Source organism: Perissodus microlepis, chromosome 20, assembly GCF_051167445.1.
Source record: "Perissodus microlepis isolate ML-2025 ecotype Zambia chromosome 20, ASM5116744v1, whole genome shotgun sequence".
In the NCBI taxonomy this organism is placed as follows: Eukaryota; Metazoa; Chordata; class Actinopteri; order Cichliformes; family Cichlidae; genus Perissodus; species Perissodus microlepis.
Genome location: NC_140480.1, coordinates 6,579,960 through 6,594,135, shown reverse-complemented (window position 1 = coordinate 6,594,135; position 14,176 = coordinate 6,579,960). Strand labels below are relative to the sequence as shown.

General features: G+C 41.5%; 1 protein-coding gene across 1 annotated transcript in view; it reads right to left on the bottom strand.

Moving 5' to 3' along the window:
• prdm16 (PR domain containing 16) overlaps nt 1-14,176 on the bottom strand; it is a 174,818-nt gene that overhangs the window by 68,476 nt on the left and 92,166 nt on the right. The window contains 1 exon segment of the mRNA XM_084916124.1: nt 11,665-11,712. Coding sequence (XP_084772250.1) covers nt 11,665-11,712 — 48 coding nt within the window.

Below are 14,176 nucleotides of genomic sequence, written 5' to 3'. Positions count from 1 at the left end.
ACGGGAACATGCAGAGCTTAGTGATTCATTGCTCCCATTCAGAAAGACATGAAGATAATAGTACACACTCTCCATCTTTCTTTGCTCCTCACTCTCTTTCATTTTCTTGTCTCTTTCGCTCCAGCTCTTTCTTCCCTTTCTCTCATTAAATCTATTCCACCCTTTAACCCTGTGGGCAGGTGCTACTGTAATTAGCCATTATTTGACTATCAAAAGTCAGGAGTTGATTAAATGGCCACAAAGCGGCGCGCAGAGCACTTTCCCTCTGAGCCAAGCCCCATAATTTCAAAAGCTTCTTGCAACCTGCTGAGGGCCTTTCAGGTCTGTAAGACGCCGCTTCCGACCGCTGGTAAGAGCCTGTTGCCGGCAGTAATCAAAACTGATAATCTTACAGGAGAGAAAGGGGGGAGTGGGGTGTAGGTGGAGGAGAGAAAAGAGAGTGAAAGAAAGAAATGGTTGGGGGCTTTCGGGAGGTTGGAACTCAAGCAGAGAGCCTTCCATTAGAAATGTGTTGTGGCTCTGAGGGGGCCGGTGGCCAGCAAGCGGTGAAAAATGCTGCCTTCTTAAGGCAAGTGAATGGCATCTCTTTAGTGATTAGGAGCTGTAATAATGGGCACCCCTGCCTGTTAACCCTAAGTCCATTTTATTGCTAATTCATTTACCTGTTATTTCAGACATACTTGACAGGAGTCACCTGCTAAGAAGTCATGTTTGTCAGGCAGGTATGCCCATTAGCTGGGGATCTTAAATCAGCCTCACAATGGTGCTGGTAGGGGAGTAGAGAGGCTGGCCTTGTTGTTAGCAGATAACACCACACCACAGTTATCCTGACCGAGACGGAAAATCTTTTCTGCCCCAAAAATAATTGAACTTCATCCCCGGAGCGATTCTTAATTAATGCATGTTTTTTTTCTTCTTTCTTCTTTTTTATTGTAAGTGGATTTTAAGCCAAGCTGATCTGCTTTTGAGCTCTGCTGTGAAAATCCTGTACACTCAGGAAAATATTACATCTGACCTGGCGCATTAAGGACAAAACAGCTGATTAAAAACGAGTTATGAAAACATGCAATAATCTCTTTTTGTGTGAAATTAAATGTGACTTTTGGACCCAAAGATCTGATTTTGAATTTGGTATAGTTTCAATTACAGCCTGACCTTTCGCATTCTCCCAATTGAATCAGTTTTCTCTGAGCAAAGCCATTAATAGCCACATAAATATTTGACTAGATATGGCTTATATTCAAATAAATCATGTCATATTCATGCTGCTATATTCCCCAAGGAGAAATGGGGCAAAATAATAATTTTGACTCCCTGGTTAATGTTCTGGATAATTCTCCCGAGGGAAACACTCTCTATGATAATATCCCCATATGAGCATCTTGATCTGAAATGTCACAGCTGAGATTTGAGTGGGGTTCACTCCCAGTGTATAGTGTATTCCCATAAAATGGAGCTGACTATTGACATATGTGACACTAGAACACAGCAAAATATGACGTGAATGATTGGAGTTTTACATTTGGCTATTTATTTTTTCAGCAAGTACTTAAAACAGTAATAACCACTGACAAAGAAAGGATGTGCAATTTCATGTAAATTGATCCCTAACTGTCGAATTAGATAGTCCTTTCCTTTAGTGCCAAGGCACTGTCTGTAGGGTTCCTATCAGCAGCGTGTAGGCCACGCTCTGTGACTGCAGTGAACTTCTCCCATTAGTTTCAGTGTTATTAGCAGAATAAAAGGATTATCCACTATGAATTACTGCTAGGACACAGAATACCCTCTCTTGGGAGGATGCTCTGTGTGAGCCTGCCTGCATCTGAGTGTGTGTGTGTGATATCCTCTCAGTGCCTGCCTCTCCTGGGATCCCCCACTCAGCCTAATCATTGTTTCTCTAACAGATAATTCTCCATGTCCTCACACGTGTCTCCTTGTGTGTTTGTGCGTGTGTTAATTGGCACTGTGCTGGCTGAGTGTGCTCTTCCTTGTAATCACTTAATTAGGGGTGACGGCCCCGATGGTTGTTTACCCAATTAGCCATCCTCTTTAATTATCTAATTCACAGCAAGTCAACTGTCCTTGTTAGCACGCTCAAAGAAGTGATACGCTATGTATGCAGTATAACCGCGTGTGCATTGATGTACACGAGAGAGAGCTCTGATGAATAAAACAACGCAGAGGGCAACGAGGTAGCTTGAAGACACGCATAAAAGGGAAGCTAGTGCTCCTGCTTAAGGCTACACACCGACAAACACCTAACAGATACTTCATCAGACGCTAGGCCATGCTCATGGACCGCATATGAGCGCTCGCCCACATGCCTCAGATTACCGGTGCCTTGATTCCCTGGGATTTAATCATGAAAGATAAAATCTACATCAAAAAAAAGAAAGCGAGTGAAATCTCATGGTGAGTATGATTGATGGTTGCTTTAAACGGAGGCGTCCAGGGCCAACTCTATTGTTTCTTTCTGACCAGCCATGCCATCCACCCCGCCACCTCCACCCCCACTCCTTCATGTGGATTAAGGCCTGCCGTTTATTTAACAGTTCATTTGAGCGAAGGGGCGACCAAGGTGAAGCCAGTGGGAGGCAAGAGGGGTTGGCAGGGTGTCTGTGCTGTGCCGTGGCAGGACGTCCCTTGTGGGACAGTGCCAGGCTGCGCTGTGGGGAGACGAGACAGGGCCTCCCCAGTGGACTAATGCCCTGTAATGAAGATTAAGACTCAGTCAAAGACCATACTGTTCAGCTGAGATTGGAGGGAAGGATGGAAGGATGAAAGGAGGGGGAGAGGGAAGGAAGTGAGGATAAAGGACAAAGTAGGGATAGAGAGGACAGAAACCCTGCTTTTCAGAATGTGTTTGAGGGTGGATTATCCTAATTTGCAGCAACAGGTACAGATACCATCAACTATTGAGAAAAATCAGCCCATAAAATGAGTTGTTTTGAGGAGTTGTAACGCCACATATTTCACTTCTCTTTTGTGTATTCTACATCAAGATGTCTGAACCATTTTGGAAAAGGGGTTTTGTCAACAATGCGTTAAATGAGTTAAAATCAATTAGCAGTAATATAGTAATGTGTAATTAGAGTTTAAAAAAAACCCCGTTTAAACCCAAAAGATCTATTATCATCAACAATATCTGCCGAAGCAGTAAAACGTTGCAAACAACCTGCATAAGATTATGGTTAAAACCATTTTTACCTCAACAATTTAATGCATTGAATCCAATAAAGAGATGCCACAATTTTGACTGTGAAGTCAAAGACCACACTCTGTGAATACCAAGACTAAAAAGTAAAAACCACTCCTGACAAGCTTCAAGCATTTCTGGCATTAGACAGTATTTATTGCCATTTTACTTCCTTTTTGCTCTCCAAGAACATCCGGGGAAGATGTCTGTCAGTTAAAATGGTGTTTGTTCCACTTTCGCTCTCAGGTATTTAAGTGGTGAGGATGTGTACTTGTACTTGACAACTACGGTTACCTCAAAGAGAAAATGTATGCACTGCTAAAACAATAAGCTCCAAGTCTGCGGGGTTTTATAATATTCTTATTTAAGGATAACGTCTGTAGCAGGACAAGACAGGAAAAATACACTGATGCTTTATGAGACATAATGTAAGTTTTACCTGCTTTAGATAAAAGTGTGTTTTTCGATCCTTTGTGCAATCTTTGTGTTGATTTATTTGGATCCCCATTAGCTGTTACCAGCATTTTTGGGAGGGGTTAAAGATCCTGCATTTTTTTTTATCTTGAAGGCCCCATTTGCAAAATCCTCTTGGTTTTAGAGAAAGTTACTGATACATTTTTAGAACTACTTATTATTAAAAAAAAAAACATTTTCTGGCCTATCTGGAGTTTAGATAGGCTTAAAACACACAAGCACACATATAGTATGCCAATATCTGTATGTGTATCTGGGGTTCTTTGTGGAAGTATCGAGATAGTTGACCAGAGCTGCTTCAACACATGACATGCTTCACTTACCACCCTGTGGCTAAAAGCTCCCCTAAGACCTGTTACACTGAGACACACTCCCTCTGTCTCCCGCCACGACCACATCCTTCACTTTTCTATTCCTCTTCCACCTCCTCGTGCCCTTTTACTTTCCTCCTTTTCTCTTCTTTAATTTCTGATGAATTTTTAACATGTTTTGTCTACCTAAAATATTCCAGGGGGCAAAGTGATGCGTGGACACTGGGAAGGATGGATGGACGGGTGGGTGGGTGAAGAGAGAGGGGTATTTTTTTCACATGACCTTGTATTGACAGGGCCAGGCTCTTTCCCCCCACTCTCTGTCTCTCTTCTCCAGACGGGCCCTGTCTGTGACTGGGCTGGCAGTTCTTGCCTCTCTTGGGCATTCTGGCATTCCTCCCTGTCGTGCCCCCCCATCCCCCTGCCTCCGGCTGTCTCTTGGTTTCTGTGTGTTTCCATCTTTATTGACACACACTCTCTTGCTTTAACTCCATCTCTTGCCAGTCTATCTATAGATATTGTGTTGCATCAACTGCTCACCGGCTCTCATTCTGTCTCCCTTTCTTTGGCATTCTCTTCGGGCTGATTGATGAAGCGTTGGGAAAAATAACAATAAATAGGAAAGTTATGCAAAGAGTCGGCGTGCTCTTTTCTAAATCAAGTAAACAACTATGATCAAAGCACAAAGTGCAGATGGATCTTTATCTCGCTCACTCGACAGGTGAAAGTATTTTTATAATATTTTATACTATTTTATATTATTTTTGACAAGCAGGACCACATAACTCTTTACTTTCACCCTCCCCCGTGCTTCTAAGTTTCTGTGGCAACACTATGTGGATCATCATGTTTTTATCACCCGTGCTCGACCAGCCGACCCTCTGCATTCACTCTGTCTGCCTTAATGGACTCACTGCTCTTTTGACAGACAAGACTCTGTGTGTGTGTGTGTGTTTTATAGCAAATCACACAAGACAAGAATTCTGCATTAGGATTAAGAGAATCATGAGCATTAAAAGGAAATTCCACTTTCTGAAACGATGTATGAAAACCACCAAATTCGGGAAACAGACAAAAGTTGAATGCTACACACTGATGACTTACAGATCTGCAGACGTAGCCCAAGCTGTGATGAAATTGTGTGATGGTCCATTTAGGCTACTGTTTGAGGAAGGGGGCTTCTGGATTTGAGTGCTGATTTAAGTTTGAAAAATAGGAAACAAAAAAAAGTGCAAAATGTTTTCAGGTTGATGATGGTTCTCTCAGCCTGTTTACTATTGTTTCTCATTATTCATAGGAGCTTATATAAAAACCTGACTAATATTACATGAAATGACAGTAAGGTGACAATAAGTTCAACCGTTCTAGAGGGAGGTTTCAGTCTTTTATACTTTTAGACTTGTGTTGAGAAGATTGCAGTCAGGGAATACGAGTGTCCCCGCAAGCATAGTAAAATTGAATGTGTGAGGTCAATATGTGTGAGGAAACTCATCTGACAGCCCCCGCAACTGTCAGAGTATCACCCTCCTTCTTTTGTTGGGTGACCCTAGAGAATGTGGTGGGAATGGCCACTGGGAGAGAGATTACGACGAGACAAAGACTGCGAGAGGGAATGAGTGAAGGATGGAGAGTGAAAGGCAGAAGAAAATAAAGTGAGGGATAGAGAGAGAGAAAGACAGAGGTCAGAGAGCCAGCTGATGTGAAAGTGCCTCCGATCACCTCGTGCTTCTCCTCCGCCCCCTCGCTCTGTCTCTCTCTATCTGTTCCACTCTTTCTTTCGTTCGTTCCCACTTGAATTCCTCTCCCAGCGCTTCACTCCGATGTGACGTTGGTTTTTGATTGACGATAACAACAGAGATGCGTCAGTCAAGGCCCACACACGCTGCACACACACACACACACACACGCACACACACACGCACGCACACACACACACAAGTTAAAAGTGCCAATGGGAGTTAAAAGTGGCACTCGAGAGAGCAAATACACACACACACACACACACACACACACACACACGAGTACAGTAACACACAGCAGCAGCCTCTGAGTGAATGCTCCTCACAAGGCATAATGACAGCATTCTGCAGTAACCATAGTTGGGACAGTTCCCACAGACAAGACAGGCAGAGAAAGAGAAAGACCATTTCTTTCTGTCTTCACCTCTCCTCCTACTCCCCACCTCTTTTCCAACAACCCTGACTTTGTCTGGAGCATGTGACCCTCCACAAATCAACACTATTGGCTAACAAAGTCTGGAAAAATGAATAAATGAATCTTCTACTGTCACCAGTGACTGCAGACATATTTAGTAACCCCCCCCCCCCCAAAAAAAAAGAATAAATAAATAAATAATTTAAAGAAAAAATTCTATCTCTGGGACTAAGACGTTTTTAGCTTCACCCGAAGCCTCTTAAACTGCTCCTGCAGCATTATTGCTACGTAACTGATAAACCATCATTAAACAGCTCCGTTTGTAGAGACTGAGCTGAGTGTGCATTTTGGGCATTTGATAGACAGATAATGTACTTATCAACCTTTTACTTTTATACACAGTACAATATCAGGAGGCAAAGGTTATGAGCTAGAAGATCTTCCTGCAGCATTTGCTCACATACATGATTTCTCTGCTTATCTGCCTGTCTGTCTTTCTGTCTCATCTTTCCATAACCTCTACACAAACTATCTACAAGCTCAGAGTTGATTATCTCCTGGTTTCAGAACACTTTCTTCCTCTCATTGGACCAGACACAGTGCAGCATTTCGTGGTGTATATTTTAAAGGGGGGAAGGGGATGACAGTGGTGATGTGGTGGTGGTGGTGCTGGTGGGTGGGGGGTGGGGGGCACAGAGCCAAGTGAAAACATGTCACTCAGGCCCCATTAAAACGTAACCCTGCCCAGCAGAAGAAAGAGACCCATATCATCATTAAGTCATCTCGGGGCGAAGCAAAAACCACAAATATTATTCCTGCAGCCCCCTGAACACCTAACACACACACACGCATGCTTACACACTCCTCCCTTTTCTTTCCTTTAGATGACAAGGAAGACGGGATGATTGGAGCTGTGCTGTGTTTGCACACTGCCTGAGAATGACAAGAAGATGTTTGGGAACTTCCTGATCCTGGAAAGGTTTATATATTTTTTGATAATTACGAAGTTCAAGCATAAGTGAGTGACTATCTATCTATCTATATAGAAGTTTTTCTCTCAGCCCACAAAAAATTACAACATTTCACAGAAAAGCAACACAAATTCATATTTATGAATTGATGACATGTGATTTACTTAAAATTACTGAATTATCCCAAAAAAGACATGCAGTTATTCATTTCAACTCTCCATTAGTGTATGCACACCTCACATCCTCTGAGTGTAACAGAGATGTTTTGTAATATCCAACTTTAGACCTGCACTACGCTTTGTGCTGATGCGTGTGTTTGTGTTTGAAGCACACATGCACAGAGCCTTCCCCTGAAACCAGGGGGTATTTGTGACGTTCAGTATTATGAAAAATGACTTGCCCCCGTGGCACACTGGGGTGGCAGTGATTATAATATCCAGATAATCATTTCAAACAAATTATCATAATTATCAATCAATCATGAGCCTATTTAAGCAGGCGGAGGCATGGGGGAGTGTGAGGCTGTTGGACGAGGGTAAACCATGGCCCGAAGCGCTGGATCACTTCTGTGACCCATGAGCCTCCCTCTGTCCACATAATAGCCCTCATACATTTAGGGTCATTTAGCTTGTGTATTTAGAGACTCAATTCCCCAGCTTGATATGGAGAAGAAAAAAAAGATACTCAGTGTGTGTGCACACACACCCATAGACTCAGAGCTGCAGCTGATCCCCATTTGGCTCCCTAGGCTTTCAACATGGAATGGGAAAAACCTACTAGGTCAAAGTTCATGTCAACCCATGTCATATTCCAATTTGCAAACTGCATTTACCCTGCAGATTAAATAAAGTCTGGTGTTTAAGTGTGAATAAAAGTATATATGAGGGTCCCTGCCGAGCACAGAATGAAGACATGTTTCACTATGAGGAATGCATCAGTGCAATATTGATACATTAGGTGACTATGCCCACCTATTGTCAGACAAAAAAGAGAGGAAGAGCGACAAGGAGAGTAACAGATTTAAGAGATTGTCTTAAACAGATATTTCTCTGTATCGTTTCACAGAAAATCCCCTGTGAAAAGCAGTGTGAATTGATTCAATCTCAGTGGTATTGAGAGGTGAATGAATGGGGCTTGGCGAGAGAGACAGAGAAATTGAGAGAGAAAGAGAGATAGAAAGAGAGAGAGATAGATAGTAGCCCTTCGGGGGAGATGATCGTCTTGGGAAAAAAGCAATCAGTGCTCATTGATTTTCTCTGCTGGTTGAATGGAGGGTGTCTATCTGGAAGTCATTATCTGCCATCTGATCTGCTGGAGTGTTTACACACGTCGGTGTGGACAGCAGCGCTCTTCTGAAGATGAGGATTAACACACACAGAGACCCACAGACAGACGAACACGCACACACTGCACAGACTGTGGTCTTTCCCCCTGCTCCGTATCTAGCTACCACCCTTAAATCCAAGAAATCCAAAAAGAAACACAAGTCCTCCAATACCCTATTAATGTCCACACACACACACACACACACACACATACACTTAAGTGTATGAGTGTGTGTGAAAGGGAATATACATAAGCAGGGCCTAGACAGCTAAACAGAGAGATAGTCCTGTTTTGTATAGCCAGACCAGACCAAACCAAACAATCCCCGATCCTATCACCAATAGCCCCTGATAGCAATCTATAGCTACAACAACACCATCCTATGTGTCGAGAAAAAGAGATGGATAAAATGAATGGAAGAAGATGGAGAGAGTAAGCAAAGGAGGGATTCAGATAACAGACCTTTTTATTTGCCGTGTGTGTGTGGTGTAAAGATGCATGCATGGAAGCCAGTAAAAAACTTCATACATACAAACATCAACACTCACAGACACACACACACACACACACACACACACACACACACACACACACACACACACACACACACACACACACACACACAGCTACAAGGTCAGCGCTGGGCAGCTTTTAGTAAGTGGAAGAAAGAAGCTGCAGTATTATCTTTGCTTCTATTTTATCCCCTGCCTTATCCCTGGCTCTAATGGTGCCTCCCTCTAGCCTTTACTCATCTTTGAGACTGACACATTAATATGAAATTAACTGGAATGTTAGTACAAGGAAAGGACGAACATAATTTATATTTCTATATAAGATTACAGTAGGGTTACTATTAAATCTCTTGCAATGTGAGAGAGCGTGTGCTGATTTAGATTTTTTCTTTTCTGATCTATTTGTGCTTTTATTTTTCTTGAAATTTCATTTATTTTGTTAATCTAATTTTTATTTGCTGCATAGTTTTCTACAAAAAAGAAAGTCATATATTACTATGCAAAATTACCATAAAATTACACGATCCAAAGAACCAAAAGTGAGCCATATTCTCATCTTATTCTTTAAGTCATACACGTTCTGCCCATTTTGTGCAGAGGCTGGTAACCTGCCCATACAAAATAATCTGAAATCGTTAACTGTAACGCAATAATGCACACAGTGGCAGGATGTAGATATGCATTACTATCTATAAAATATAATATATATAAAATATAGATAGATAGATAGATAGATAGATAGATAGATAGATAGATAGATAGATAGATAGATAGATAGATAGATAGATAGATAGATAGATAGATATACATAACTGCAACTCTGTTCGCTGGAATGTGGCGCAGTGTAACAAATGAGAACTAATAACCCACAGTTATGCAAACACATTTCTCTGCAATGAACTAGTTTATTCACAAGTTACGACTAAATTAAAATTCTGCCTTAATCAAGCATAGCAATGGTAATGACACAGTAGAGGCAGAAGAAGCCGGTGTTTGTGTGTGCGTGCATGCGTGCGTGCCCTCTGTTTGTGTGTGACTGCATGCAGATGAATGAGTCATGTCATAAGGAATGGCTCATGCATAATTTCATTCATATTCATAACAGGCATGTGGTCTGCCACCGCCCGATGAGGGCCCACCGCAACTCACACACTGCATAATGAGATGTGGCCAGTGTGTTTTTGTGCGTGTGTCTGTTGGGCTTTTTTTTATTAACCATAGGTAGGCATGTTGTAAGCCTGTGTTCTGTCATCTGTGTGAGCCTCAGTGTATACACATTACAACTCTATGCTCCTATCACTGCATGTATGCAAACGCCTAAGCATGAGGACAACGTGTGAGTGTGTGTGTGCCTGCTGAATGCTGACTGGAGTGCATGGGTCACTCTTATGTGGAAGGTGGTTGGTAGTTTATAAAACCAAGTAGGTTTTTCCACATTGTACGAACATGTGGGGAAGACGGAACAGCCCAAACCACTTGCGGTCAACTCTTAAAATAAGCTCATTGACTAATGTAGGATTTCAAATCAACCAAGCAGTCAGTGATTTACATGCCTGCCTGTTTATAGATGCCACAGCAACAGGACCCTTGACCTGAAATGCAAATGAGTACACTTATTTCATATTTCTTTTCTAAGAGCCATAATTATAAACTGCACTAAAAAGACTTGAAGTAAATTTTGCCATGCAGATGTTCAGTGCTTTTCCACAATTACTTATTCAAAGATAGTCAGATTTTTTATATTAAAAAAGCAGCCTACTCATATTTGACCATTTTGTCATGTAAGATAACACAAAGGTAAAAATATAATAAATGTTGCAGCAATGCCATCTTAAAGATCTGAGAGCTACTTTAACACAAGTTCAAGCAATCTAAAGGCAAAAAAAATTCAGCTCTCAGTGGGTTTTGCTTGTTTTGGTGGGATACTGTAAATATATATTGCTAAACAATATAACTTATACTGCTGTTGGTTTTTCAACAACTGATTCCGACTACTCGGTCACTGACTTGAGTTGGCTATGCCTGCAATGGCTCTAGTATTTCTCAGAAAGAGCGTGCCCTCTCCAGAAGCCATTGTTCTTTCATGGACCATTAGATGGACATGAACTCTCTTGCTGTTCTTTGTTGACCTAGTGACACTGGTCATAAAATCAAACTGCCCAGCCTCTTCAATAAATTTATCACCTCATAAAGTGGTCACTGACTGGTCAATGAGACGTATCGGTCATAGTGTGTTTGTGTGTGTGTCTGTGTGTGTGCGCGTCAGTCTTTTTTATCTGAGTGAAGAGAGGGTTTCTTAGAATGCAGATCACTGTTGTTCAGTCTTCAGTGATAATAAAGGCTTTAGTCACTTAAACGCTAGCCAATGAATGCAGTTGCAGTGCACCACATAGATGGACATTACTGATGGGCAACAGGATGAACACATTTCACAGAGCTCATCACAGAGCTTTAAAAAAATTGCAAGTGGAGGTTCTTGTAATAAAATATAAGCTCACATGACCTCACACAGAGGCCAGTGATTTTTTTTTAGATCCCACAAACACAGTCAAATGTGGAATAGAAGACCCACTTTTCTGTGACTGCTCCAAAATGCCAGTTTATTACTTCATCCTCCCAAGAAATCTGATAGTTTTGATTAATTGGTAAAAGCCAGCAGAATAGTTATTCAGGGAGTGATCCGGGTTGCACAGCAGTATAACGATTTATAACTATCCTACCTTTTTGATGCAGCTATCAGGGGAGTCATCCTCATGGTCATTCATCATCTGCAAAGCGAACACAAAAACATATATAATATACAAATCTTTTCAGTGTGCCAGACAAGTTTTGATTTTGATTGAGAGTCAAATACATTTGTCAAAGCATTAAAAGAAAACATAAATTCCAGCACTTCAAATAAGGTTTGACCGTCGGTGCTTGATGACAAAAGCACGGGGTGTTCGCAGTTCATCACACACACACACCCTCTGGGCTACAAATGTGACCAGAGGGATATAATAATGGACTAAGAGGTCACAAAAACACACACAGAAGCAAACATAACACTGCACACATTCTGATGAATGAATACCCCGCATTTGACGTTAATTCTCCGCTTCAGCATTGCAGGAAATTTCACTGAGAATGTGTGTGTGTGTGTGTGTGTGTGTGTGTGTGTGTGTGTGTGTGTGTGTGTGTGTGTGTGTGTGTGTCAGTGTGTGTGTGTATAATTAAGCCTTCAAGCAATATTTACTGGGGGCAGATGGGTGGTAGAATGCTCCCAGTGTCTGCTAGAGGAAATGAAGGAAGTGGGGGAATGATGAAGAGATCGGGCTACTCTGCTGCAGTGAGAGGGCATTTCATATAGAATGGTAACCCAGAGTCTCTCTAAGTTTGCCTGTCTTTTTCTCTCCCTCTCTGAAGCCCATTGACGGTAAATGAGGATCACAGAAGAAATGCAGACTGTTTTCAGAGCAGTTTGGGGTGGAGTTGAGGATCAGCATAGTACTTTACTGAGTTTAGGTCAAATTAGGCCTATAAAACTTCCCCAAGTGCAGACTTAAACCATATCTGAACCTTCCTTTTCCTGCTCACTATCCTCCCCATCTGCCCTTTAACAGTATGCATGTTGTTTGGGCGTTGTGACAAGACTGGCTGCCCTTATATTAGCGCTGACATATTAAAGTTTGTATTTCCTTAACCAATGCGGCCCACCGTGATGGGAAAAGAGATATTTATCTGCTGTGGAATCTCCATGTAGACTGTGGAGCTATTCTTCAAATTCTGGCTCACAGCGATGTCTTTTATGCACCTTTCAATACAACGCTGTAATTCACAGGAAGTTATTATGAATTATGTGCATGAGATTTAGGTTATGCCCACTTGCTTGAGCCTCAGGAAAAAAAAGAGCTTGTGAGTTTCTCCAACTGTTTATTCTTTAGTTAAGATTGAAAAAAAAGGAACTTCAGTACATAGTAGAGCAGAAAAGTTGACTCTTTCTTCTTCTTCCCTCCCTCCCTCTTGCCAAACAGTGAACCAGATGGCCCATATGCACACGGATGTACCTTAATCGATGGTTTTCTACATTAAGCTGTCTAGGGATGTGCTTCTAAGCTTCACCAAATGGTAGTAATTACACCACAGACACTTACAAAAGTGTTTTCAACCTACTTACTGTACACATCATCTAAACCTTTACAGACGCATCCTGTTCCTGTGAAATCCACGCCAAACAAAGCAACAGTAAACATGCTATCAAACTGAAGAATTTTCACTTGTAACTGTAGCTCCCTTGTTTTAAAAATGTGCACATAGAAACTGTGCTGCTAGATGAAAATATAAGTGTCCCTGCTGATTTGGTAACTTATGTTACAGGCATGCTAGCATAAGTTTGTGAAAAATGAACAAACTTTGCTGATCCTCCAATTTTGTGCGTTTTTTAAATTTTATTTTATTATAAAGCATTTCCTGTATATCAAATTTTATGTTCGTTATTTCGGTTTAGTAAATTACAGGGGCATATGGATGAAAAAAAGAAACCACGACAAAGTTTATTCTTGATGAAAAAAGCAGCCACAGATGCCAATGTCATGATTTAAAGGAACAAGTGGTCACAAACCGGCATAAAATAAACAGACAATTTTTTAAAATTTTGTGGAACAAAAGTAGGCCTCGTCGGTTTTTTAACATGATTTCAACATGACTATTTATTAGAAAGAAAGATATCCGATTTCTACGTCTGCCTGGGAGGTAAAAAAACAGTGCTCGTGAACTTTAAAAATTGGAATAGAGTGACAGTAAACTAGAGAAAGTGTGTAAGAGAGAGAGGCTGCAGTTTGGAGTGTACTGTCCCATTTCTTGTAATACACCAAACCAGCTGCAACAGTTTACAAAACCAACAGCTTGGCTGGGTCATCTAAAATGCTACCAGGCGTTCAACAGCTATAGGACTTTCCCTCTGCTCTGCTCAGCTACATGCCAAGTGTGTGTGTGTGTATCAAATTGTGCAAGAGTAACCTAAAACTCTAGAAGACATGCAAGCAGACATGAGTGGTTTTACTGATGCCTTAATGCCTTTCAGCTTTAGGTTGGGGGTCGGGACTGTGTGGGCACTCCTTCGTCCAAACCTCCCTTCTGAGTCCAGAAACACTGAGCTCATTGTCAGAAATATGGCCGACTAATTATAAAGCTTCCTTGCATTTTATTTCTATGCATTTGTAATGTAGATTGTCTATTGTGAAGCGACCCATT